Below are 27,317 nucleotides of genomic sequence, written 5' to 3' on the forward strand. Positions count from 1 at the left end.
GTTGGCCTTCTGTCGATACGATGCAAAGCTGTAGATTGTTATTTTTCCACTTGTGCTATAATTATGGCCACTTTTTAACCAATAAACAAGGTGAAGTAGCACTTCAAAACTGCACTAAGCTCACACAAAACTCACGGTCAATGGTGTGCGTACTGGTAGCGGAGTCAGGTGAGCAGAGAGTTGTGAACAGGGGCACACTTTGAGGCAGGAGAAACCAACAGATGGACGCCACTGCGTCAAAACCTCCAGCCATTTGGCAAGAGTGCAAAACGAGCAAACAGTCACAATAATTATGTTCAAACAAATAAACATACCTCGTGACAAAACACGGAATATACGAACACCAGTCTGGTGCGTCAAACATGACACGTAACAAACAATATCACACAAAGACATGAGGGGGAACAGAGGAATAAATACATGCAGTGTGATTGGGAAATACAAACCTGTTGTGCAAAACAAGACAAAACAAATGGATACATGAAAAATGGAGCAGCGATGGCTAGAAAGCTGGTGACGTCGACCGCCGAACGAACAAAGAGAGGAGAACACCGCCCGAACAAGGAGAGGAGAACGCCGCCCGAACAAGGAGAGGAGCCGACTTCGGCGGGAAGTCGTGACACTCACACCAAAAAAACTGCAGTGTGAGCAAAATAAATAACCACCCAGATCAAACTGAAATTAATACAGTTTTACTTTGCTGATAGGCTGAAAACTGTGATGCAAACAACCTTACAAGCAATTAAGCTACAGATAGATGTTGTTTGCGTCAGATTTTGCCAAATGGAAACCAGAAAACAAATTTGAAATCCACTGCTGTATACTCTGTAGGTGCCATCGAAGACATCTGTGATCACCAAGGAGAGAAACCACTTGTTTTAGCCGAAAAAGACAAGCGGAAAAGTTTCATGATTGCTCAAACTTATAAATGTTGCAGGGTTTAAACAGGATCAAAGACTTATCCAAGTCTTATCTCAGCTGTTTGCATCACATGTTGATGGGGACTGTGCTCATTGCATTGCTGTAAAAAGTATATGGTTTCATAGGCACTTACTTCCTGATTATTGTCCAATAGGAGACATGAAGATATCAGAGGAAGATGTTAGTTAGATAGATGGTTAGAGCAACATATCTGGGCCACCTGCCCTATAGATCGGTAACCACAGGGGTACATTCGTGAGCCTGGGGTTATGGAGAGTTCACCTATGATGAGTCATAATGACTATGTTTATTACTGCTCAGATGGGATGACCTCTGACCTCTATACTTCAGAATCAAATAATACAGGCACCAACAGTTGCTTGCTTTTAAAAACAAGCTTTTATTATCAAATCGCAATTTTTTCATCACACAACGGCATCAAAAATGAAGCATGAGAAATGATTGTCAATGTTGTAAACACTGTTAGAAACATCAGTATCCTAATTTCTCAACATCCTCTTCGCAATGTGTTCTATTCTTATTTTGATGTGCAGCATAATTATTTAGGTACAGTACATATGGGGAGAACACCATACTTGGTTATGTCTCCAAAAAAGCCACAGTATAATATTTTCAGCCACTCAGTCTGTTGATTACCTCTGGCTGAGGGGATTCTCGACTGGAAATCATGTGATTCAAACAGGAAATGCATTAGCAACTTTATAAACCTCGAAACCAAAGATGTGGAAACAAATATGTTGATGGTGGGAAAAGATATTGCCATGTACTGTATTTTTGAAGAAGAAAAAAATTGTACAACATTAACATGTGATTACAAAAGCTTAAAAATAAATCATATTTGTTAAAAAAATAAAATATACTCTTATTTGTTATTTGTCTATGAGGACTAGCACCATGGCATCCACATATTTACTGTATGTACGTACATTTGTGATCATATCTAAGATAGTACATTGTACCTTTATACAGCACACAGTACCTACACATCATATATATAGATGGATCCATTTCGGGAGATGGACTACATGCTTTAAAGAACTTACTTAAGGCATTGGAAATGAGTAAGTAGCCTATGATAGCTGATGAATTCCTGTTATGCAATTATTACAAACCCCTCAGTAATTATTTAAACAGTATTGAATGTTAGAGAATAATTCAAGAATAATGTATTCACACAGCAAAAACAGTAAATTGTGACATATCACACATCTGAAAGCAAGAAGTGACCGCAACACAACCAAGTGTAAAAACAGTTTGGAAAGAAAGAAATGTGGGCAAGAAAAACAGAAGTAATGTCTCCACTTCCTGGAAACAGACACTATGTACTGACACGCATCAACATGCAACACACAGCTGTAACTGTAACTAAGACAACATGATTCAACATGTCTGTCATCTGTGTCAACTCTGGGCCTCTCAGGGGTTGATTCCCAATAATCTTTTCTTTCCCCTGAAGCATGCACTTGTTCAATACTCTCCACATATATGTCAAAGCATTGGATTGGTGTAGGATTGGTTTCGGCATCCTTTTCAAATCCATGACTGAACACTTCAAGAGAACGGAGAGATTTGAGCAAAGCACCAGTGATTCAACTCAGACTCCCAGTGATTCAACTCTCAGGCTCCTTCTATTCTACCATATTCTATCTAGACAGTACCTTGCTCACTGTCCTTTCCGTACACTGGCATACATACAATACTCCTCCTCAGGCATGTCTACCTTCCTCCTGGGACCCTCTAATATTGTAATCTGTCCATACTCCACCTCCACCGGCTGCTGGGGACCACACGCTTCGTTGACTTGCCCATATTCCACCTCCGCCGGCGCCTCCCTCTCCTTCTGTCTCATTTCCTGCCTCAGTATCCTGACATCAGCGTATTCCACATCCTGGCTGTCACCCTTAACTGTGGAAAGAGAGATAACTAGAGTGAGAGAGAGATAAAGGGGAGAGAGAGAGGCAGAGAGTGAGAGAGAGGAGAAAGAGAGAGAGAGAGAGAGACATAAAGAGAGAGAGAAAGAGAGGCAGAGAGAGAGAGAGAAAGAGAGGCAGAAAGAGAGACAGAAAGAGAGACAAAAAGAGAGACAGAAAGAGAGAGAGGCAGAAAGAGAGAGAGGCAGAAAGAGAGAGAGACAGAAAGAGAGAGAGACAGAAAGAGAGCGAGAAAGAGAGAGAGAGAGCAAAATAGAGAGAGCAGAGGTCACGATCAGATGAGCTCCTGCATTTTCAGCATTTTCTTTAACTTCTTGCGACTAGGTGGCGCTATTAATTTTTTGGGGATGAAAACATTCCCGTTTAAAACAAGATATTTTGTCATGAAAAGATGCTCGACTATGCATATAATTGACACAAAAAAATAAAAAAACAAAAACAAAATCAGACGTTTCCAAAACTGCAAAGATATTGTCTGTGAGTGCCACAGAACTGATGTTACAGGCGAAACCCAGATAAAAATCCAACCAGGAAGTGTCGCATTTTTTGAAACCGCCTCATGCCAATGACTCCTTATATGGCTGTGAATGAGCTACGAATGAGCTTACATTTTCCACGTATTCCCCAAGGTGTCTACAGCATTGTGACGTCTTTTTAGGCATTTCCATTGAAGAATGGCTGTAAGGGACCATATATAGCATGTGGTCACATGGTGTCTCCCGCAGAAAATCCTGCGTAAAATACTGAGGTAGCCATTTTTCCAATCGTTTCTTATGAGAAACCAATTGCCTCGACAGATATATTATCGAATATATATGTTAAAAACACCTTGAGGATGGATCCTAATGTCACGGTTTTCTAATGAAGGAGAGTCGGACCAAACTGCAGCGTGTCGATTTCGATCCATGTTTATTAAACAAACGTAAAACACGACTAAACACGAACACTACAAAACAATAAACGAAACGAAAACCGAAAACAGCCTATACATGTGTCATCTAACATCTAACAATGACATCAAGACACTCAGGACAATCACCCACAATACAACCAAAGAATATGGCTGCCTAAATATGGTTCCCAATCAGAGACAACGATAAACACCTGCCTCTGATTGAGAACTACTTCAGACAGCCATAGACTCTCCTAGAACACCCCACTAAGCTACAATCCCACTAAGCTACACACCACATACAAAACCCCATGTCACACCCAGGCCTGACCAAAACATGAAGAAAAACACAAAATACTTCGACCAGGGCGTGACACCTAAACAACGATTGCCATGTTTCTGTCGATATTATGGAGCAAATTTTGAAAAAAAGTTTGCCATTATAGTTGTAGCATTTTCCGGTCGATTTGATGAAGAAACGGGAGCTATTTCGCCTACAAAAATAATATTTTTGGAAAAAAGGAAAATTTGCTATCTAACTGGGAGTCTCCTGAGTGAAAGCATCTGAAGTTCTTCAAAGGTAAATGATTTAATTTGGTTGCTTTTCTTATTTTCGTGAAAATGTTGCCTGCTGCCAGCAGAGCCTAGCATAGCATTATGCCATGATAAACTTACACAAATGCTTGTCTAGCGTTGGCTGTAACGCATATTTTGAAAATCTGAGATGACAGTGTTGTTAACAAAAGGCTAATCTTGTGTTTGAATATATTTATTTAATTTAATTTGCGATTTTCATGAATAGGAAAAGTTTCTATGGGTATTTATGTCCGCTGCGTTATGGTAATGCATTTGAGGCTATGATTACTCCCCCGGATACGGGATTGCTCGTCGCAAGAGGTTAAAAAAGATAGATTTAGAGTTAGATAAACTTTGATTTTTTGTCAGGAACACCTACAGGATGCTATCCTCTACAACATAACCCTCACTTCAAATCAAAACTTAAAACCTACAACCTGATTTTGGATGGAATTACGGAATCACCTGGAAGGTTCACAACTACCAAGGATTATTATTCTATACAGCAAATTATCTGGAAAACAACAGAAACCTGAAAACACCACCCAACCTGGAACTAAGTGAGTAATGTTTAGTCTGAAACTGTATTCTATTTCCAAAAGCAAAAAAGAAAAATACACAACATTACTTTATAAGGACTGAATGCTAACATAATTCTGCCAAGCTTGATACAGCTTCAACTAGCACTGACGTGTCAAGTGAGAGGTGTCAAAGCCCATTAGCCAAACAATGGCAGGAGAGTCAAACAGTCTACTCCAACCAAATGGAGAGGCCTTAGAAGCTCCCTCCCGCTGTTCAGAGGTAATTCAAATACAGTACCCTGTGTATGTAAAGAATGATAAGGCAAGAAAAGATTACAAAATGAAGCTCCTTATGGAAAATTTGCTGACTATTACAAAAATGGGAACATCAGCAACCTTATCTTCCAAACAAACCATCCCCTGGCATGGCACAGTGCTATATTAGCACACTACCCCTTTGTTTAAGAGAGGAGGGGTTAACGAGGGGTGGAACCTCAGGATACTTGACAACGAGGACTGAGTCAGCTAATATAAACCTCTATAAGTCCGGAACAGTAATGGTACAGGTTAACCCCAAACAGTTTCAGCTAGACTTTCACCAAATTAAAGAATTAGGAGAAGCTCTCCCTTGATAAAGATACCACCACCCTGGGCGTGTCAGACCAGACCTCTTCATTATATAATACCACAAACGAGCAACCCCAGCGGACAGTCAACCTCCCAGCACAGATTGCTACTCCCTCATTGAAATGAAGGATAAATTCACCCAGCAGGAGGTAAGGCAGGTGGAGCTGGAACAGCAGGTGATTACACTCCAGTCAGCACAGACCCAGACAACAGTCCAGCACAACAACACTCCCTTAACCAGACCCGGAGAGCTGGAGGTGGAGAAAGACATATCTGCACTCTGGACTTTAGTGAGACAACTTCAACAGGAGAAAGAGCAGGAGCAGAACAGAGCAGACTGCTGGAGGATAGGGTGAGGGGGATGGAGGAGAGGTTGAGGGGGCTGGAGGAGAGGTTGAGGGGGATGGCGTGTGACAGAGAAAAACCCACTAGAGAGGTGGCTACCCCCGCAGAGAAGCCAGCAGAACAGCCCACCTCAGCACCCAACAAAAGTCTCGACACCACAGCAGAACAGTCCACACCAGACCCTGACCATAAGAGTCGACCTTACAGCAGAACAGACAAAAGAAAAACTCCAAGCCCAGCGGCTCTCACCCCCTCTGAGCACCCCCACTGTCAGCCACCCTGATAGCCCTTCTGACAACCCCCCCACACCCACTGAGGACAAACACAAGACACAGATTGTACTCCTTATGGACTCAAATGGTAAATATATAGAAGAAAAAAAACTTTTTCCCAAACACAGTGTGTCTAAGCTCTGGTGTCCAAACACCCAGCGCGCCCTCGACCTTCTGTCTGAGGACCACCTAGGGTCACCCAGCCACATAATAATACACACAGGCACAAACGACTTGAGAGCACAGCAGGAAAGGGTGGCCACAGCACTGAAGGGAGTGATTGAAAAGGATTCTTCTACTTTCCCCAATGCACAAGTGGTTATCTCCACCCTGCTACCACGAAAATACTTCCACCCTGCCACAATACAGTGGGTAAACACAAGTATTTCTCGTGACTGTGCCTCAAAACCAAAACCACCACTCCACCCTGGACTTGAACAGCCTCTATGACTAGGTCTACCTCTACAAGGCAGCAGTGCCCACCTTTGCCTGGGCTCTAAAGGACATCGCTCTCAAACATATCCCCAACACTTCACACAGGAGCAACAGATCAATAGACACCCCACCCAGACCAGCGAGACACCCTCCAACACCTGCAGGACCCCCCCCAGGACCTACACATAGAGGACCCACGCCAAGAGGACTTACATCCAGACCACAGCACCCCCAGACACATCCACACCCCCACAAATCAACACCCCCCCCACGTCAACCATGCCCACAACCCATTTAGACCCCCTCAGATCAGACCTATGCCACTCCTGCCCACTCCATGCACCCCACCCCCGCAAAGAGGGCCTCAACATGGAAGTCACACATACGCCCAGGCTGTGAACAGGCAAACAGGCCCAACCCAAACTCTTACACTAGCCCAAGCCAATGGCCTGTACCAGATGCTCAGCAGGCTCTGCTCATACTTACTGGCCTGAGGTCAAACCACATGACCTACAACATTGGGCACTTTATATAACACAACGTCTTTGCTCTCTAATTCCTGGAATATCCAAGGCCTGTGGTCATCTGCCTTTGGCCTAAAGAGCAGGAACCTGTACTTCATCTACAAGAAACCTGGTATAGAGGAGACGGACACACTGGTTACCCTCTAGGTTACAGGGAGCTGGTAGTCCCATCCACCAAACTACCAGGTGTGAAACAGGGATGGGATTCAGGGCGTATGCTAATTTGGTATAGAGCAGACCTAACTCACTCAATTTAAATGAATCAAAACTGGAACATTTTACATTTGGCTAGAAATTCAAAAGGAAATAATCTTAAAACTTCCTATTGATAGGGGGAAGCATTTTCACGTTTGGATGAAGAGCGTGCCCAGAGTAAACTGCCTCCTACTCAGTCCCAGATGCTAATATGTGCATATAGTAGTATTGGATAGAAAACACTCTGAAGTTTCTAAAACTATTTGAATGATGTCTGTGAGTATAACAGAACTCATATGGCAGGCAAAAACCTGAGAAAAAAATCCAACCAGGAAGTGGGAAATTTGAGGTTTGTGGGTTTTCAACTCAGCCCCTATTGAATATACAGTGGGATATGGGTCAGTGTGCACTTCCTAAGGCTTCCACTCGATGTCAAGCATCTTTATAACATTGTTTCAGGCTTCTACAGTAAAGGAGGGGGGAATGAGAGGGGATTGAGTCAGAGGTCTGCCAGCAGCCTCGGCCTCGTGACTCGCGGTCATGAGAAAGTTACCTCTCGTTCCATTGCTTTTCTACAAACAAATGAATTCTCCGGTTGGGACATTATTGAACATTTATGATAAAAACATCCTAAAGATTGATTCTATACATCGTTTGATTTGTTTCTATGACCAATAATATACCTTTTTGGAATTTTCGTCCGACATTTCTGCTGAACTCGTCCGCGCCTCGTTGTTTACTAAATGCCCTAACAAAAGAAGGAATTTGGACATAAATTATTAACTTTATCAAACATTTATTGTGGAACTGGGATTCCTGGGAGTGCATTCTGACGAAGATCATCAAAGGTAAGTTAATATTTATAATGCTATTTCTGACTTATGTTGACTCCAACATGGTGGATATATTCTTGGGTTGTGTATGTCGTCTGAGTGCCGTACTCAGATTATTGCATGGTTAGCTTTTTCCGTAAAGTTTTTTTGAAATCTGACACAGCGGTTGCATTGAGGAGAAGTATATCCTTAAATCTGTGATGAACACTTGTATCTTTTATTAATTTTTATTATGAGTATTTCTGTGATTTGATTTGGCTCTGTGCAAATTAACGAGATGTTTGAGGCAAAGCCAAATGTAAACTGAGGTTTTTGGGTATAAATATGAACTTGATCGAACAAAACATACATGTATTGTGTAACATGTTGTCCCGGGAGTGTCATCTGATGAAGAATATCAAAGGTTAGTGATTCATTTGATCAATATTCCTGCTTCTTGTGACTCCTCTCTTTGCTTGGAAAATTGCTGTATGCTTTCTGTGACTAGTTGCTGACCTAACATAATGATATGTTCGGCTTTCGCCGAAAAGCTTTTTTGAAATCGGACACTGTGGTTGGATTAACAAGAATTTTATCTTTAAAATGGTGCCTAATACTTGTATGTTTGAGAAAATTAAATTTTGAGATTTCTGTTGATTGAATTTGGCGCCCTGCAATTTCATTGGCTATTTGCGAGGGGTTCCGCTAGCGGAACTGGGTCCAGTCCTAGAAAGGTTAACAGAGAAGTGTCCTTCTGTGTGCTACCTACAGTTGTAGTCAGAAGTTTACACACACTTATGTTGGAGTCATTAAAACTCATTTTTCAACCACTCCACAAATTTATTGTTAACTAACTATAGTTTTGGCAAGTCGGTTAGGACGTCTACTTTGTGCATGACACAAGTAATGTTTCCAACAATTGTTTACAGACAGATTATTTCACTGTATCACAATTCCAGTGGGTCAGAAGTTTACATACACTAAGTTGACTGTGCCTTTAAACAGCTTGGAAAATTCCATAAAATTATGTTATGGCTTTAGAAGCTTCTGTTAGGCTAAATGACATAATTTGAGTCAGTTGGAGGTGTACCTGTGGATGAACTTCAAGGCCTACCTTCAAACGTAGTGCCTCTTTCTTGACATCATGGAAAAATCTAAAGAAATCAGCCAAGACCTCAGAAAAAAGATTATAGACCTCCACAAGTCTGGTTAAAACCTGTTAGGGCTCATGCGAATTTTCGCAGCTTTTTGTTAAAAATCTCGCAACATTTCAGCGCCCTGCTACTCATGCCAGGAATATACTATATGCATATGATTAGTATGTGTGGATAGAAAACACCCAGACGTTTATAAAACTGGTTAAATCACGGCTGTGACTATAACAGAACGTGTGTTTCATCGAAAAGTGCAGGAAAATCTGATCACTGAAAATGGGAAAATATATCAATGCGCCACTTCAACCAATTCTTAAAAGTGAACCACATTAAATGGGGCCGAGGTTGCAATACCTACAGGTTCTACACGATGTCAACAGTCTTGTCATTTGCCTACTATTTGTTTCTTGGTCAAACAGATGCAAGGCAGCCACTTTCTTCCGGTCTCCGACCGGATATTTTGGTTGAGATTTACCCGGACATTATTTCCAGACGGACAGCTATAGAATATACATCGCCTCGTGATCAATTTGATCGCTTATTAACGTTTACTAATACCTAAAGTTGCATTACAAAAGTATTTCGAAGTGTTTTGTGAAAGTTTATCGTCAACTTTTTTAATTAAAAAAAATGACGTTACGTTATCAAACTCAGTTTTTTCCTTGATTACACAGTCTTCATAGATCGATATCTAGGCTATATATGGACCGATTTAATCGAAAAAAGACCCAATACTCATGTTTATGGGACATCTCGGAGTGCCAAGAAAGACGCTCGTCAAAGGTAATGAATGTTTTATATTTTATTTCTGCGTTTTGGGTAGCGCCGGCTACCGCAAAATCTGTCGTGTTAGGTGACGTTGCAGTATTTTGGGGGTACATGCTATCAGATAATAGCTTCTCATGCTTTTGCCGAAAATCATTTTACAAATCTGACTTGGTGGATAGATTCACAACGAGTGTAGCTTTAATTCATTACCCTGCATGTGTATTTTAATGAACGTTTGAGTTTTAACTAGTACTATTAGCATTTAGCGTAGCGCATTTGCATTTCCAGATGTCTAGATGGGACGCCTGTGTGTCAGGTAGGAGCAAGAGGTTAAGTCATGCCAATAAAGCTAATTTAATTGACAGAGAGAGACAGAGACAGAGAGACAATGTGAGACACTATGAGAGAGACAGAAAGAGACAGCGAGACAGAGAGACAGAGAAAGAGACAGCGAGACACGGACACACAGAGAAAGAGATAGAGAGACAGAGACCGCGAGAGAGACAGAGACCGCGAGAGAGAGAAACCGAGAGAGAGACCGCGAGAGAGAGAGAGAGACCACGAGAGAGAGAGACCGCGAGAGAGAGAGAGACCACGAGAGAGAGAGAGAGACCGCGAGAGAGAGAGACCGCGCGAGAGAGAGACAGAGAAAGAGACAGCGAGACAGACACACAGAGAAAGAGACAGAGAGACAGAGACCGCGAGAGACAGAGACCGCGCGAGAGAGACAGACCGTGCGCGAGAGAGAGACCGCGCGAGAGAGAGAGAAACCGCGAGAGAGAGAGAGAGAGAGACCGCGAGAGAGAGAGAGACCGAAAGAGAGAGAGACCGCGAGAGAGAGAGAGAGACACCGAGAGAGAGAGACCGCGAGAGAGAGAGAGAGAGAGAGAGAGAGAGAGAGAGAGAGAGAGAGAGAGAGACCGCGAGAGAGAGAGAGACCACGAGAGATAGAGAGACCACGAGAGAGAGAGACCGAGAGAGACTGCGAGAAAGAGAGAGACCGCGAGAGAGAGAGAGACCACGAGAGAGAGAGAGACCGTGAGAGATAGACTGCGAGAGAGAGAGACCGCGAGAGAGAGACAGAGCGAGAGAGAGACAGAGAGAAAAAGCGAGTGTGACAGAGAGACAGAGAGAAAAAGCGAATGACAGAGAGAAAGAGAGAGAGAGACAGAGTAACACAGACAGAGAGAGAGAGAGAGAGAGAGAGAGAGAGAGAGAGAGAGAGACTGCGATAGAGAGACTGCGAGAGAGAGAGACTGCGAGAGAGAGAGACTGCGAGAGAGAGAGAGACTGCGAGAGAGAGAGAGACTGCGAGAGAGAGAGAGACCGCGAGAGAGAGACCGCGAGAGAGAGACCGCGAGAGAGAGACCGCGCGAGAGAGAGACCGCGCGAGAGAGAGACCGCGCGAGAGAGAGAGTCCGCGAGAGAGTCCGCGAGAGAGAGCGAGAGAGAGACAGAGAGTGAAAGACAGAGACACAGGAAAACCTGGCTCTCAGAGAGAGAGAGAGACAGAGCGAGAGAGACACAGAGACAAAGAGAGAGAGGAGAGAGAGAGGGGGAGAGGGAGAGAGAGACAGACAATGAGTTAGAGTGAGAGACAGAGAGTGACAGGGAGAGAGAGAGCGCGAGAGAGAGACAGAAAGAGAGAAATTATGTCTAAATATCTCCCTGACAGACTGACATGGTCAATTGTAGTAATTGAGTAAAATGAAGATCTACAGTTAAATGTCCTCTAACCTTGAGGCTTTGAAGGTGGTTTATTTTTCTTCTGGACACAGTAAACTGCCAACACCATCAATAAGACAAGGACAACTCCTGCCAGAGACCCTGCTGCCATCCCTATGTACTTTGTGGCTAAGAGAGGAAGCAGACACAACAACGTATAAAAATGAAGATTGCTCCATTATAAAAACATCTTAATGATAATAATGATAATGATCAGACATCAGAATAAGCATGATCACTTACTAAAAATCCAAAGAGTCTGAGTGGTGTTAGTACAAGTGCTGTTAGTCAAGCCCTGGGTGTGATTGCTGGGTCTGGAGGTCATTAGGGTGTCATGCCCCGGGCCCTTACCAGTGAAGGTTTTACTGGTGGGAGACTCAGTCGTCACCGTTGTAGGCTCAACACACAGGGTATTACCAGTGGCATTCACCCACTCTGATATCTTTGTCCCGTTGGATAAGGTGCAGTTAACATATATCAGCACTGTAGGCAATCCAAACAACAGTAATCACATTCGTATCTGAATTACATGTAAATACTGGCAAATGGATAGTGCTGTTTCGAAACAGGTAAATTCTTATTGATATTATTTCTCATTGATATTGTTGATCAGAATGTTTTTTTAACAAAGTATATTAAACAGTAGATTACCTGGACAGTGTGAGATTCTCCTGCTGACAGTATTACGGTTGATGTTGTTTCTGACGGTACAGGTGAGATCTCCTGACAGGCCTTTCTTCAGAGTGATGGTGTTTGTCTTATTATCAGAAGAGGCATCAGTGTCGTTCAGCGTCTGTCCATCCAGAGTCCAGCTGTACTGGGGACCATCCCCCTCAGAGGAGCAGGACACCCTCATCTCTCCATGGGACAGACACTCAGAGGACAGCTGAGGACTGGACACTGGAGCTGTGGGGGAAGAAGGATACGTAACTGTAGTAAGAGGGAAAAACACATTATAACACAACACCAGCCATTCTTCTTTAAAGTCACAGAAACTACTGTAGTCAACAGGAGCAGCAGATTCATGACACATAATGACTGTATTTCAAATAACCAACAGATGATTTAATGTTGATGGATGTGGTTATGACTCTATGTATTTTCAGGAGACTATGATGTCAGCGTCAGTGGTGTATAGGTGAGGAAGGAGTCAAGCGCAGGAAACAGAAGTGAGTAAGAATAACGTACTTTACTCTGGAAAAATAACAGTACAATAAATCCATGTACGAGTAACAACTCCTAACACGCAAAAATAACACATAACAGGAACAATCACGCACAATACATAATGGGAACCAGGTGTCTACACTCAGGACATAACAAATGGAAGACAGAAACATGGATCGATGGCAGCTAGAAAGCCGGTGATGACGAGCGCCGAACACTGTCCGAACAAGGAGAGGCACCAACTTCGGCGGAGGTCGTAACATATGAAAATAAAAATGACTCCATGGTTACACATACAATGCATTTCTCATGATTTGTATTATTAGGTAGTCACATATCTGTAGTTTAGCCAGAGAAATAGCTTGTCAAAGTTATCATATGTAATAATTATTTTGCAAGTTATTATCTGGCAAGTTAGTTATTTACCTTCGATGAACAGTTGTAGTTCTCTGGTCTCTGATGATTTCCCATCTGAATCATATTTTTCGAGCAGGTATTCACCAGAATCATTCCTTCTTGTGTTATTTAACCTAAATGTCCCATTGTTTATAAAGAAGTGTAATCTGTCTTTAATGGGGGTGTCTCTTATTACCAGTGTGCCCTTCGTTTTCAGTATCTCTATTTTAGCAGCAGTTGAGCCTTTATAAAATGAGTAGTGATGATATGTCATGTTATCAGTCAGCTGGAGATAGACAGTTCCTCCCAGAGCTCCATAACACTGAGATCCATTCTGTCTAGCATCACAGGAAGTTTCCAAGCCTGAAGATCAAGAAGAAAAATAGACACTGTAGTGGCTATCACTGTTCTAACCCATGTCAAGTCATGTATCATTTTACAGATGAGGATATAAGCGACTAACAGTACAACCAAACCAACAGCATCAATGTGATAGGGATCATTAAGTCAGTGATCATTATCATGGGACAACTGTCTTCTACCGTGTTCTGAATATCGTCTATCACCATCCGTCATTTCTGCTACATGTATAGAAGACTCCTGATATTATATTCTGCATAAAAGAAGAGGGAAACCAACACATATAAAGATGTTTCTTACCATGAGACACTCCTGCTGAGATCACCAACAGTCCTAAAACAGCCTCCATGTCTCTTTACAACGCAGGGTCTCAGTTTATCAAATTAACTTTGGTACTTCAACAAAGTCCTCTATTTTCTATTCAGAGCTGCATTTCCGTAATCTGGCAATGTTTTACAGCACAAACAAAACCAATGCAAGGATAGTATGAGAGATAGCTGTTCCTGCCACTCAGAAGAATTCATCCAGTTTGTGAAGAGTAACAGAAGAAGTATAATTTTGACCCTAATCATTGGTTCTGACTCAGAGGAAAGAGGAAGGGCCACATCATCAAAGTCTCACTTCTTCATTATATAAATAGCCAGGCTGGCTACATGTCTCCTGTGTGATGGATTTAGACAGGATGTCAAGTATAGTATGTGATAAGTGACGCTACTTTTGAGTGTGAAGAAGAAATGTTGGAGCCTGAGAATATAACACCTCATCCTTTGTGTCAGGGCAGTGGTCAGCTCTCACACACTGCTGTCCAACACTGACATGAAGACACTACCTTCTTCACAATTAGTAGGCTCTTTCACTCCATTTTAGGTTGTAATAATTTAAAAAACAAATGAAGAAGTGAGAGAGAGGTAGAAAAACAGGTATTTGAGAGGAGGAGAGGTGAGGGAAATAAGAAGTGAAACAGGGAGGACCAGCAGATCAAAGTTCAATGTTTCCCTAATAGTGGTTTGTGACTCTCGGGTGTCTTCGACTGGCTGCATCTGATTCCTTTTGGGTTCCAGCTGTTGGCTCGACACAATACCATGTTGTAGATGGAAACGGTTAGTATGGCTGTATGTTGAGACTGTAAATGGTAAAAAAACATGTTAAACCTTTAATGAAGGACTCACTACGGCAAGTGTGTTGTTCATATACTTCACCGTAAGGATAGTATTAGCCAGGTGATGAGCGGTGCCTGGTTTCCTCCAGACGCGGCAGGCAGGCTCGAAGTCAGGGCTGACTGAATGGTCAGGCAGACGGGCTCAGTGTCATGGCAGGCAGAAAATGTCGGAACCGGGAATGCTAGAAAACAGAGACTAGGAAAAACAGTAGCATGAAAAACACGCTGGTAGGCTTGACAAGACAAGACGAACTGGCAACAGATAAACAGAGAACACAGGTATAAATGCACTGGGGATAATGGTGAAGATGAGCTACTCCTGGAGGTGGTGGAGACAAACAAAGACAAGTGAAACAGATCAAGGTGTTACACAGACAAACATATATGTTTCACAAAATGGAAAAAACTGTAGCCTCTTACTCAGGGCCACTAGGGCCGTTATTGGTGGGCCTTAGGGTGCCTGGCCCTGACTACGGTATCCCCTTGCCTGTCCAAATAAAGTATTTTTTATATTTATTGACTGAGACGGCCGCAGACAGAAAGACACATCAATCTCAGATCAATCTCAGGGGCGATAGTAGTTTCAGCCACTTGCGAATTGAAGGAAAGTTGGCGGTTGCACAGTACACTGTTCAGATTCTGGAAATATTTTGGACGAACATGCAAAGGTAACCTACTTTTTGAAGTGATTTATTTGGCAATCAGATTAATACATCAAGACTGGTTGTGTTCATGCCACTGTCACGCCCTGGTCATTATATTTTGTGTTTTTGGTATATGTTTAGGTAGCCAGGGTGTGACATGGGTTTATATGTTGTGTTTTCGTATTGGGGTTTGTAGTATTTGGGATTGTGTATGATTAGGGGTGTGTCTAGTTAGGCTTGGCTGCCTGCGGCGATTCTCAATTGGAGTCAGCTGCTTATCGTTGTCTCTGATTGGGAACCGTATTTAGGCAGCCTGAGTTCACGTTGTATTTTGTGGGTGTTTGTACCTGTCTCTGTGTTAGTCACAAGATAGGCTGTAATTAGTTCACGTTCAGTTTGTTGTTTTCTTATACAGTTATTTCATGTACCGCATTTATCTTCATTAAAGTCATGAGTAACCTACACGCTGCATTTCGGTCTGACTCTCTTCATACAACATCGTTACACTTTTTCCACATTTTGTTATGTTGCAGCCTTAATCTAAAAAATATATACACACAATATTCCATAATGACAAAGCAAAAACAGTTTTTAAATTTTAGCAAATTATTTAAAATAAGAATCTGAAATATCACATTTACATAGGTACTATTCAGGCCCTTTACTCAGTATTTTGTTGAAGCACCTTTGGCAGTGATTACAGCCTCGAGTCTTCTTGGGTATGATGCTACAAGCTTTGCACACCTGTATTTGGGTAGTTTCTCCCATTCTTCTCTGCAGATCCTCTCAAGCTCTGTCAGTTTGGATGTGGAGCGTTGCTGCACAGCTATTTTCAGGTCTCTCCAGAGATGTTCGATAGGGTTGAAGTCTGGGCTCTGGCTGGGCCACTCAAAGACATTCTGAGACTTTGCTCCATCCATCTTTCCCTCGATCCTGACTAGTCTCCCAGTCCATGTTGCTGAAAAACATCCCCACAGCGTGATGCTGCCACCATCATGCTTCACCGTAAGGATGGTGCCAGGTTTCCTCCAGACTTGTCAAAGAGTTCAATCTTGTTTCTCATGGCCCGAGAGTCCTTTAGGAGTCCTTTAGGTGAGAGTCCTTTAGGTGAGAGTCCTTTAGGTGCCTTTTGGCAACTCCAAGCTGTCTATCATGTGCCTTTTTCTGAGGAGTGACTTCCTTCTGGCCACTCTACCATAAAGGCCCGATTGGTGGAGTGCTGCAGAGATGTTTGTCCTTCTGGAAGGTTCTCCCATCTCCGCAGAGGAACTCTGGAGCTCTGTCAGAGTGATCATTGGGTTCTTGGTCACCTCCTTGACCAAGGACCGTCTCCCCCAATTGCTCAGTTTGGCCGGGCAGCAAGCTCTAGGAAGAGTCTTGGTGTTTCCAAACTTCTTCTATTTAAGAATGATGGAGGACACTGTGTTCTTGGGGACCTTCAATGCTGCAGATATTTTTTAGTACCCTTCCCGAGATCTGTGCCTTGACACAATCCTTTGTAAGAGCTCTACAGACAATTATTTTGACCTCATGGCTTGTTTTTTTCACTGGCATGCACTGTCAACTGTGGGACCTTATATAGACAGGTGTGTGCCTTTCCAAATCATGTCCAATCAAATGAATTTACCACAGGTGGACTACAATAAAGTTGTAGAAACATCTCAATGATGATCAATGGAAACAGGATGCACCTGAGCTCAATTTCGAGTCTCATTTGTAAATAAGGTATTTTTTTATTTTTATAAAATGTCATAACATTTCTAAAAACCTGTTGTTTTCACTTTGTCATTATGGGGTATTGTGTGTAGATTGATGAGGATTAAAATGATTTAATCCATTTAAGAATAAGGCTGTAACGTAACAAAATGTAGAGAATATAAAGGGTTCTGAATACTTCCGAATGAACTGTATATTAAATGTGTTAATTACACTGAGAACGTTGCAGTCAAAGTGACTGCTCATTGGCTTGAAGGGGGATCACCGAGGCCCAGTGGTTCTAGTATTTAAAAAAAAATGTGCAAACAAGTGCACACATTGGATATTACCATTAGACAGTTCTTCTGACATCAAAAGTCCAAACACCACAATCAGTGGATTCATTATTGAAGTTCCAAACTCGGATTACAAACTAAATCAACCTGCCACATCGTGTGACTAGAATGTTTGACCAAAACACGCAATATATTGTGTCATTTCAGGGAGGGGAAAGGAAGTGTTTGAATAACCTCTTGATCTCACTTCTTCATTTCACAGACCAATGCATGAAAATATACAACACAGGAGTAAGATACACCACACACACACACACACAAGTGAACAAGAGATCTGGAGAATAGATTTGCATGAGGACTGTAAGATCAAATGTGATACAGAAGAAAGTCACACTAAATTTAGTCTGCGAGAACTTGATGCCTAAAAATGAGAGAGACCGAATGAGAGAGAGAGAGAGATGCTAAGTTCCCAAAAAGCTACTGCAATGTTCGCATTTCATTGTTTGAAAAAAAATTCTGCTTAGTAAGAGCAGGAAGTTCCAAATCACCCTCACTAAAATATTAAATCTACACTACATGATTAAAAGTATGTGGACAACTGCACGTCCAACATCTCATTCAAAAATCATGGGCATTATAATGGAGTTGTTCCCCCCTTTGGTGCTATAACAGCCTCCACTCTTCTAGGAAGGCTTTCCACTAGATGTTGGAACATTGCTGCGGGGACTTGCTTCTCTTCAGCCACAAGACCATTAGTGAGGTTGGGCACTGGTGTTCAGCGATTAGACCTGACTCGCAGTCAGCGTTCCAATTCATTCCAAAGGTGTTCGATGGAGTTAAGGTCAGGGCTCTGTGCAGGCCAGGCAAGTTCTTACTGATTGGGGCCTCTGTCAAAGTCGTGGGGGTCACTGTACAGTCGTGGCCAAAAGTTTTGAGAATGACACAAATATTAATTTCAACAAAGTTTGCTACTTCAGTGTCTTTAGATATTTTTGTCAGATGTTACCATGGAATACTGAAGTATAATTACAAGCATTTCATAAGTGTCAAAGGCTTTTTTTGACAATTACATGAAGTTGATGCAAAGAGTCAATATTTGCTGTCATGTTTTGTCTTATATTGTCTTGTCATTATGCTTTCCCTTCTGTTCGTTTCCCCCTGCTGGTCTTATTAGGTTCGTTCCCTTTTTCTATCCCTCTCTCTCTCCCTCCCTCTCTCTCCTCTCTCTATCGTTCCGTTCCTGCTCCCAGCTGTTCCTCATTCTCCTACTCACTCATTTAGTCTTTCCACACCTGTTCCCTATCTTGCCCTCTGATTAGAGTCCCTATTTCTCCCCTTGTCTTCCGTTTCTGTCCTGTCGGATCCTTGTATATTGTTCGCCGTGCTGTGTCTTTGTCTCGCCCTGTCGTGTCTTGTTTTCCTCAGATGCTGCGTGTGAGCAGGTGTCTGAGTCTGCTACGGTCGGTGCCTTCCCGAGGCAACCTACAGTTTATGGTCGAGTCTCCAGTCTGTCCTCGTCACTACGAGTGGAATTAGTTTTTTATGTTTTGTTTTCTGCTCCGATTTGTCTAGGAGTATTGCCTATTTCCTTTACTGGAATAAAGACTCTTTTTTTTCAATACCTCTGCAATCTGCCCTGGCATGCTGTCAATTAACTTCTGGGCCACATCCTGACTGATGGCAGCCCATTCTTGCATAATCAATGCTTGGAGTTTGTCAGAATTTGTGGGGTTTTGTTTGTCCACCCGCTTCTTGAGGTCTGGGGAGAGTCCTCCTTTTGAAGCTTCCTGTAACGGTTTTCTAGGTGTGAAGGAGAGTCGGACCAAACCGCAGCATGTAGATTACGATCCATGTTTAATAGACAACGTAAACACGAATAAACACAAACACTACAAAAACAATAAACGTAACGAAAACCGAAACAGCCTATACTTGTCAACTAACACAGCGACAGGAACAAAGACACTAAGGACAATCACCCACGACAAACTCAAAGAATATGGCTGCCTAAATATGGTTCCCAATTAGAGACAACGATAAACACCTGCCTCTGATTGAGAACCACTCCAGACAGCCATAGACTTTCCTAGATCACCCCACTAGCTACAATCCCAATATTGTAAAACCAAAATCCCAAGACAAAACACACCACAATACAAAAACCCCATGCCACACCCTGGCCTGACTCAATACATAAAGATAAACACAAAATACTTCGACCAGGGTGTGACAGAACCCGCCCTAAGGTGCGGACTCCCGAACGCACCTCAAAACAATAGAGAGGGTCCGGGTGGGTGTCTATCCATGGTGGCGGCTCCGGCGCGGGACGTGGACCCCACTCAGTCAATGTCTTAGTCCCCTCTCCTCGCGTCCCTGGATAGTCCACCCTCGCCGCCGACCATGGCCTAGTAGTCCTCACCCAGAACCCCACTGGACTGAGGAGCAGATCGGGACTGAAGGGCAGCTCGGAACTGAGGCAGCTCGGGACTGAGGGAAAGCTCGGGAGTGAGAGAAAGCTCGGGAGTGAGAGGAAGCTCGGGAGTGAGAGGAAGCTCAGGAGTGAGAGGAAGCTTGGCAGGTAGATAGATCTACCAGATCCTGGCTGGCTGGTGGTTTCAGCAGATCCTGGCTGACTGGCAGATCCTGGCTGACTGGCAGATCTGGTGGATCCTTGTTGACTGGCGGATCCTGGCCGACTGGCGGATCCTGGCCGACTGGCGGATCCTTGCCGACTGGCGGATCCTGGCCACTGGCGGATCCTGGCCGACTGGCAGATCCTGGCCGACTGGCAGATCCTGGCCGACTGGCAGTTCTGGCAGATCCCGGCTGACTGGCAGATCCCGGCTGACTGGCGGATCCTGGCTGACTGGCGGATCTGGCAGATCCTGGCTGACTGGCGGATCCTGGCTGACTGGCGGATCTGGCGGATCCTGGTGGACTGGCGGATCCTGGCCGACTGGCAGATCCTGGCCGACTGGCAGATCCTGGCCGACTGAAAGATCTGGCTGCTCCATGCTGACTGGCGGCTCTGGCTGCTCCACGCTGACTGGCGGCTCTGGCTGCTCCATGTAGGCTGACAGCTCTGGCGGCTTCTTACAGACTGGCAGCTCTGGCGGCTCCGTGCAGACTGGCAGCTCCTTGCAGACTGGCAGCTCCTTGCAGACTGACAGTTCTGGCTGCTCCATGCAGACTGACAGCTCTGGCGGCTTCTTTTAGACTGGCAGCTCTGGCGGCTCCGTGCAGACTGGCAGCTCCTTGCAGACTGACAGCTCCTTACAGACTGACAGCTCCTTGCAGACTGACAGCTCCTTGCAGACTGACAGCTCCTTGCAGACTGGCAGCTCCTTGCAGACTGGCAGCTCCTTGCAGACTGGCAGCTCCTTGCAGACTGGCAGCTCCTTGCAGACTGACAGCTCTGGCTGCTCCATGCAGACTGACAGCTCTGGCTGCTTCATGCAGACTGACAGCTCCTTGCAGACTGGCAGCTCCTTGCAGACTGGCAGCTCCTTGCTGACTGACAGCTCTAGCTGCTCCATGTAGACTGGCAGCTCTGGCTGCTCCATGCAGGCTGGCAGCTCTGGCTGCTCCATGCAGGCTGGCAGCTCTGGCCGCTCCATGTAGGCTGACAGCTCTGGCTGCGCTGAACAGACAGGAGACAGTTTTTTGGTATCTTCAAATTTGTTTACAGTGTATTACACTAAGCATATATAGCGTTGTTGATTTGATGTAGCATTGACTATCATTAAATGTGAAGACTGTTATATTATCAAATCAATTCTCTATTTGTAATTATTCCTTAGTTGATTCAACTAATCATGTAACTTTAATTAACCAGGAAGTCGGGGCACCACGGGAAAATGTTTATAGAGTCTCTATTTCCAAAATTAACTTTTCAGATATTTTCATAGTCTATCGATTACAGTCTTCTATTAATGTATTATTAACTCATCAATCTCAGTCCTGAATGTCGCAAACCCTTGGATATCTGCACGAACCCTAGCATCATAAATCATGAATCAGTCATGTACAAATTGTCTTAATTATTTATTTACTAACTAACTAATCAATCACAGAATTCCATAAACAAACACACAATAGTTTCACATTGGTTACCAACAGGATACACTGAAAAGTCTCTAGTGGGCTAAGCCGATATGACGACAAAGGAATAGGGTGGGGCCAGCTCAAGAGCGGGAATCTCAGAGTGAATCGCCGGTACATACACTACACTCATGGAAATGAAAATTAACAACCGCTCATTTGAAAAAAAATGGCAATTTACACATTTACGAGTGTATGCCTTTGTTGTCCTTGTCTGCGATCACCGTTCAATCTGTTGGATAGATTGTCGATAGAAAGTCTCTGGTTGCGTCCACCAGAGATCAGGTTGTTATAATGGATACGTCAGAGTACCATTCGGAAATGTTCTTAGATGAGATTGGTTTACTATACAAAAGTACTTAAACAGCTGCAGCCTGAATAATTGTTCTTTAGTTTGTAGATTTCTTAGCCATTTCAACATGGGAATGATCTCCACATTCTCTGGTCTTGTCCATTTCAACATGTAGCGACAGCTTCTACGTTTCCTGGTCTTGTCCTTTGGTAGAGTTGTAGTTTGAACCACTTCACACACCAACATCACCTGGCACGTTTTGGTCTAATGTACATTTTGTCGGAAGTGGGTTTTATACTGAAGTAGAAAAGGGGGCGTTCCATGACGCTGTGTAATTGCTGTGCTCATGGGGGAATAGCCACTGACTTGGTTCAGACTTCATATGAAAACAATTATCTTGTTTAGAAGGCTAACATCACATTACATCTTCACACAAATAGTTTCATATTTAGTCATATATTGTATACAACATTCAGATGCAAACCCCATAATTGAGAAGTGTATGCAACCAAAGACACAGTAATGTGTGTTTCCTGTCCTTCATGAGATGACCAAATGAAGCAATCTCGATATGACTGTTCCTGAAGTGTCCATGGACCACTCCAACTGGTTGGAATAGAGAAATATTGCTACATTATTCAACCTTTTGACGTTATAAAGGGATTCTTAACCTTCATTTTGTCAGAGTGGGGTAAAGAGTTTTAGGTATTTATGACCGTCACAAACCTGTGGTGGGAGAGAGAGAGAGAGAGGGCTATGATCCTCACCCTAAAACGGCACATAGTGACAATGTTTACATGTTTAAATTGAAATGGTGCTAGAATAGCGGAGGCAGTGCTCCTGTTATCTTTGTGCTGATTTGCGGTAACTCTGTGGTTCTAAATCTGTAGTTGTTTAGTAAACTGTTAAAAACATGTCCTTGCTAAACCATGCTGCAGGTCATATAACTGTTTGTGAAATGCAATATTTGCTTTGTGAACTTCCCCGGACAGATGTTGCTCTCCGGTTTTGTGATGAAGCAAATGTATGTTGAATTTCTGTGGCTGTTGTCTTTTTGTTGTCACTGTAACGATCGTCTGTGATGGAATAAGGTGAGGACCAAAGCGCAGCGTGGTAAGTGTTCATATTTTCAATAAAATAACTGAACACTGAACAAAACAACAAACAACAAACGAACAGTCCCGTAAGGTGAAATGAAAAAACACTAAACAGGAAATAATCACCCATGAAACACAGGTGGGAAAAGGCTACCTAAGTATGATTCTCAATCAGAGACAACGAACGACACCTGCCTCTGATTGAGAACCATACCAGGCCAAACACAACATAGAAAAAGGAACAACTCACACCCTGACCAAACTAAAACAAAGACATAACAAAGGAACTAAGGTCAGAACGTGACAGTCACAGCCGTTTTATGTATGACAGTGGAGTATGTGCGAATGGGTTATAGAGCAAACAACGCAATTATCACAACATACTGTAGGTTGTAATATGGCTGTTTTACTGGCTTGGCTTCCTCAGTGGTTTTACCCATGCACCGCTACTGAACACACAGGGTGTGAATAGCCTCATTCACCCACTCTGATATCTTTGTCCTGTTGGATAAGGTGCAGTTAACATACAGTGCATTCAGAAAGTATTCACACCCCTTGACTTCATCCATTGATCCTGAAAGGTTCATTGCACTCTGGGAGGGGGACACCGTGGAGTTGTCAACCGTGATGGAGAGGTCTTGGAGTGGGAAGAGCAGCTCTGTTTTGACGAGGTTGAGCTTAAGATGGTGGGCCGACATCCAAGCTGAGATGTCTTCCAGGCACGCAGAGATAAGTGTCGCCACCTCGGTGTCAGAAGGGGAGGTGGAGAAGAGTAGTTGAGGGTTATCCGCATAGCAGTGATGACAGATCTGAGTGACTTGGTGTATATAGAAAAGAGGAGTGGGCCTAGAACCGAGCCCTCGGGGACACCAGCAGTGAGAGCATGTGGTGCAGACACAGATCCTCTCCACATCACCTGGTAGGAGCAACCTGCCAGGTAGGATGCAATCAAGGAGTGTGCAGAGCCTGAGAAGCGCAACCCTTCATAAAGCATGAACAAACCCTCAAAGGCACTTCAAACCAAATGTTATAACAACCCAAATACCTTAACAAGTTTCACTCATAGAACACTTCCCATTGTATAATTTCAAAGAATCAGAAAATATACCAACACAGCAATCTGTACAATCAGAGGGTAGCTGGTTTCTGGATTACAGATCTACAAGGTCTTCAAAGAAATGGACAGACTTGTATGAGCTGTTTTGACTGCAACTAACATATACAGTGCCTTCTGAAAGTATTCAGAACTCTTTACTTCTTCCACATTTTGTTGCAGCCTTATTCTAAAATGGATTAAATAACAAAAACGCCTCACTAATCTACAAACAATTCCCATAATGAGAAAGTGAAAACAGATTGTTAGAATTGTTTAAAGATTTATTAAACATGAAAAACTGAAATACCGTATTTACATAAGTATTCAGACCCTTTGCTATGAGACTCGAAATTGAGCTCAGGTGCATCCTGTTTCCATTTATCATCCTTGAGATGTTTGTATACCTGATTGGAGTCTTCCTGTATTAAATTCAATTGATTGGACATGATTTGGAAAGGCACACACCTCTCTATATAAGGTCCCACAGTTGACAGTGCATGTCAGAGAAAAACCAAGCAATGAGGTCGAAGGAACTGTCCATAGAACTCCGAGACAGGATTATGTCGAGGCACAGATCTGGGGAAGGGTACCAGAAAAATAATTCAGCATTTAAGGTCCCCAAGGAGACAGTGGCCTCCATCATTCTTAAATGGAAGAAGCTTGGAACCAAGACTCTTCCTAGAGCTGGCCACCCGGCCAAACTGAGCAATCGGGGGAGAAGGGCCTTGGTCAGAGAGGTGACCAAGAAACCCGATGGTCACTGTGACAGCTCTAGAGTTCCTCTGTGGAGACCTTTATGATAGAGTGTCCAGACGGAAGCCACTCTTCAGTTTTTTGGCACTTGGAGTTTGCCAAAAGCCATCTAAAGACTCTCAGACATTTCTCTGGTCTGACGAAACCAGGAATGAAGAATTTGGCCAGAAGGCCAGGCATCACATCTGGAGGACACATGACTCCATCCCTGAAAGGAAGAATGGCGGTGTCAGTTTTGGTATTGTACAGTTATACGATATATGGTACAGAAAAGTACAATCATAGGAGAGTACATGGGGAGCTTACGGGACTGTTCTCTGCAGGTGATCTCTCTATCTGGTCAAGATAACTGATGCAGGTCCCCCTCCACCCTCTGGTGGTATGGATAACTTGTATGTAGGTTTCTCTGGAGACATAATAACAAATAAAGGACCTATTTATCAAATTATTGTAGGTAGAAGTAGATATTTTTGTGTGGGGTCCAAATGACCCCAAACTAAAGTTCATTGGCACTACTGTACAGAGTCAAATGTGCCATTTTGAATCTTGAATAGACCCCATGTTTGTGCTAGAGACTTACCGTTTCTTGTAGAGGCTGCAGCTCGATCCCCTCTTTCCGCTGTTTATTTTACTTTTTTTACAAAATGTGTGGGCATAGACAGAGGTGAGAGAAATAAGAAGTGAAACAGAGAGGACCAGCAGATCAAAGTCCAATGTTTCCCTAATAGTGGTTTGTGACTCTCTGGTGTCTTCAACCGGCTGCAACTGATTCCTTTGGGTTGAAAGAAATGTTATAGTTTGATTACATTTTAGGGTATCTGAGGAGTATATAGAAACGTATTTTTGACTTTTTGAAACAAAGTTTAGGGGTAGATTTTAGATTCTTTCTCAGCATGTTGAATGAGTGGATTACTCAAATCGAGGGCTCCGAGGGCTCTGACTTTTTGGGATATAAGGAAGGATTTTATCTAACAAAAACAACACTACATGTTATAGCTGGGACCCTTTGGATGACAAATCAGAGGAAGATATTCAAAAGTAAGTGAACACAAATCTTTATTTAATATCCATAATATTAATGATTATTTATTTTAATTGCGCGCCCTCCAGTTTCACAGGAAGATGTCCCGCCAGTGGGATGCCTATACCTAAGTTTAATGTATGTAAGCAGTCAAAGGAGCATTTTGCACCCCAAAAAACATTTGATCACAAGTGCATGTCAACATTCAAGATGCCTTTAGCTTCTTTGGAAGATTCTTTCTTGGCAAAGAGATATGAACTTTTTAGCTCCTCAGCTCCAATGATCAGTTGTACTCCTCCAGTGCTCAAAAGTGTTCCGTCTGAGTCGTACATTTCTAAGAGATATTCACCAGAATCACTCTTTTCTGTGTTAGATGTCCTAAATGTCCCGTTGTTGATAAAGAACACCGATCTAGCTCTAATGGAGTCATGGAATCTCACTGTGTTGTTTTTCATTTTTAATATGTCCTAACTTGCACTAATGGGATCTTTTTTGAATTTGAGTTCAGACGCTGTGGCATTATTCATCAGCTGAAGATAGACAGTTTCTCCCAGAGCTCCGTGACATGCTATGTTCTGGCTAGCATCACACTTTTGTTAATAGTGATTACTGTTATTCTTCATCTGAAACTCTAACATATTTTCATTTTGTGACATTATGAATGTCCCAGGAGGCATCTTTTCCTCTGGTCTAGTTCTTTATGTGCACCAGGGCAATTATTAGGGAACATTGCCCTGTGTAGGGTGCTGTCTTTCGGATGGGACATTAAACTGTCATGTTTTGTCATTTATTATCTTGTCTTGTCCCTGTGCTTCCTTCTATTCGTTTCCCTCTGCTGGTCTTATTAGGTTCTTTCCCTCTTTCTATCCCTCTCTCTCCCCCTCCCTCTCTCACTCTCCCGCTCTCTCTTCTCTCTATCGTTCCGTTCCTGCTCCCAGCTGTTCCTATTCCCCTAATCAATCATTTAGTCTTCCCACACCTGTTCCCGATCCTTTTCCCTGATTAGAGTCCCTATTTCTCTCCTTGTTATTTGTTTCTGCCCTGTCGGTTCCTTGTCTAGAATTCACCGTGCTGTGTTTGTGTATCGCCCTGTCGTGTCGTGTTTTCCTCAGATGCTGCGTGGTGAGCAGGTGTCTGAGTCTGTCTGGTTCAAGTGCCTTCCCGAGGCAACCTGCTGTTCACCTGCTGTTCAAGATCGAGTCTCCAGTTTGTCCTCGTCATTTCGAGTGAAAGTTGTGTTTTTTGATTATATTTACTTTACTGGATTAAAGACTCTGTTTTCGCCAAGTCGCTTTTGGGTCCTCTTTCACCTGCATGACAGAAGGAACCGACCAAGGAATGGACCCAGCGACTTCAGACGCTCGTTACACTGCCGTCGAGATCCAAGGAGCCATGCTCGGCAGACACGAGCAGGAATTGTCTGCTGCTCGCCATGCCGTGGAGAACCTGGCCGCTCAGGTTTCCGACCTCTCTGGACAGTTCCAGAGTCTTCGTCTCGTGCCACCTGTTACTTCCTGGCCT

At 43.3% G+C, this 27,317-nt stretch overlaps 1 protein-coding gene across 5 annotated transcripts; it reads right to left on the minus strand.

The window, feature by feature from the left end:
- Positions 1-1,301: 1,301 nt before the first annotated feature.
- LOC124011711 (T-cell surface antigen CD2) lies at positions 1,302-14,200 on the minus strand. 5 transcript variants are annotated; one of them, XM_046325220.1, is made up of 7 exons: positions 13,943-14,200; positions 13,313-13,645; positions 12,371-12,625; positions 12,071-12,202; positions 11,732-11,848; positions 7,944-8,008; positions 2,728-2,865 (listed from the first exon to the last, which is right to left on the minus strand). In XM_046325220.1, exons 1-7 carry the CDS (start codon positions 13,989-13,991, stop codon positions 2,800-2,802), a joined length of 1,017 nt encoding a protein of 338 aa, XP_046181176.1. In that variant the 5' UTR covers positions 13,992-14,200; the 3' UTR covers positions 2,728-2,799. The 5 variants fall into 5 exon arrangements, with proteins under 5 accessions (XP_046181170.1, XP_046181173.1, XP_046181175.1 ...); XM_046325218.1 differs by having other exon boundaries at positions 11,963-12,202; XM_046325214.1 differs by lacking the exon at positions 7,944-8,008 and having other exon boundaries at positions 1,302-2,865; positions 11,963-12,202; positions 13,943-14,199.
- Between the last annotated feature and the right edge of the window lie 13,117 nt (positions 14,201-27,317).

Source organism: Oncorhynchus gorbuscha, linkage group LG23 (assembly GCF_021184085.1).
Source record: "Oncorhynchus gorbuscha isolate QuinsamMale2020 ecotype Even-year linkage group LG23, OgorEven_v1.0, whole genome shotgun sequence".
In the NCBI taxonomy this organism is placed as follows: Eukaryota; Metazoa; Chordata; class Actinopteri; order Salmoniformes; family Salmonidae; genus Oncorhynchus; species Oncorhynchus gorbuscha.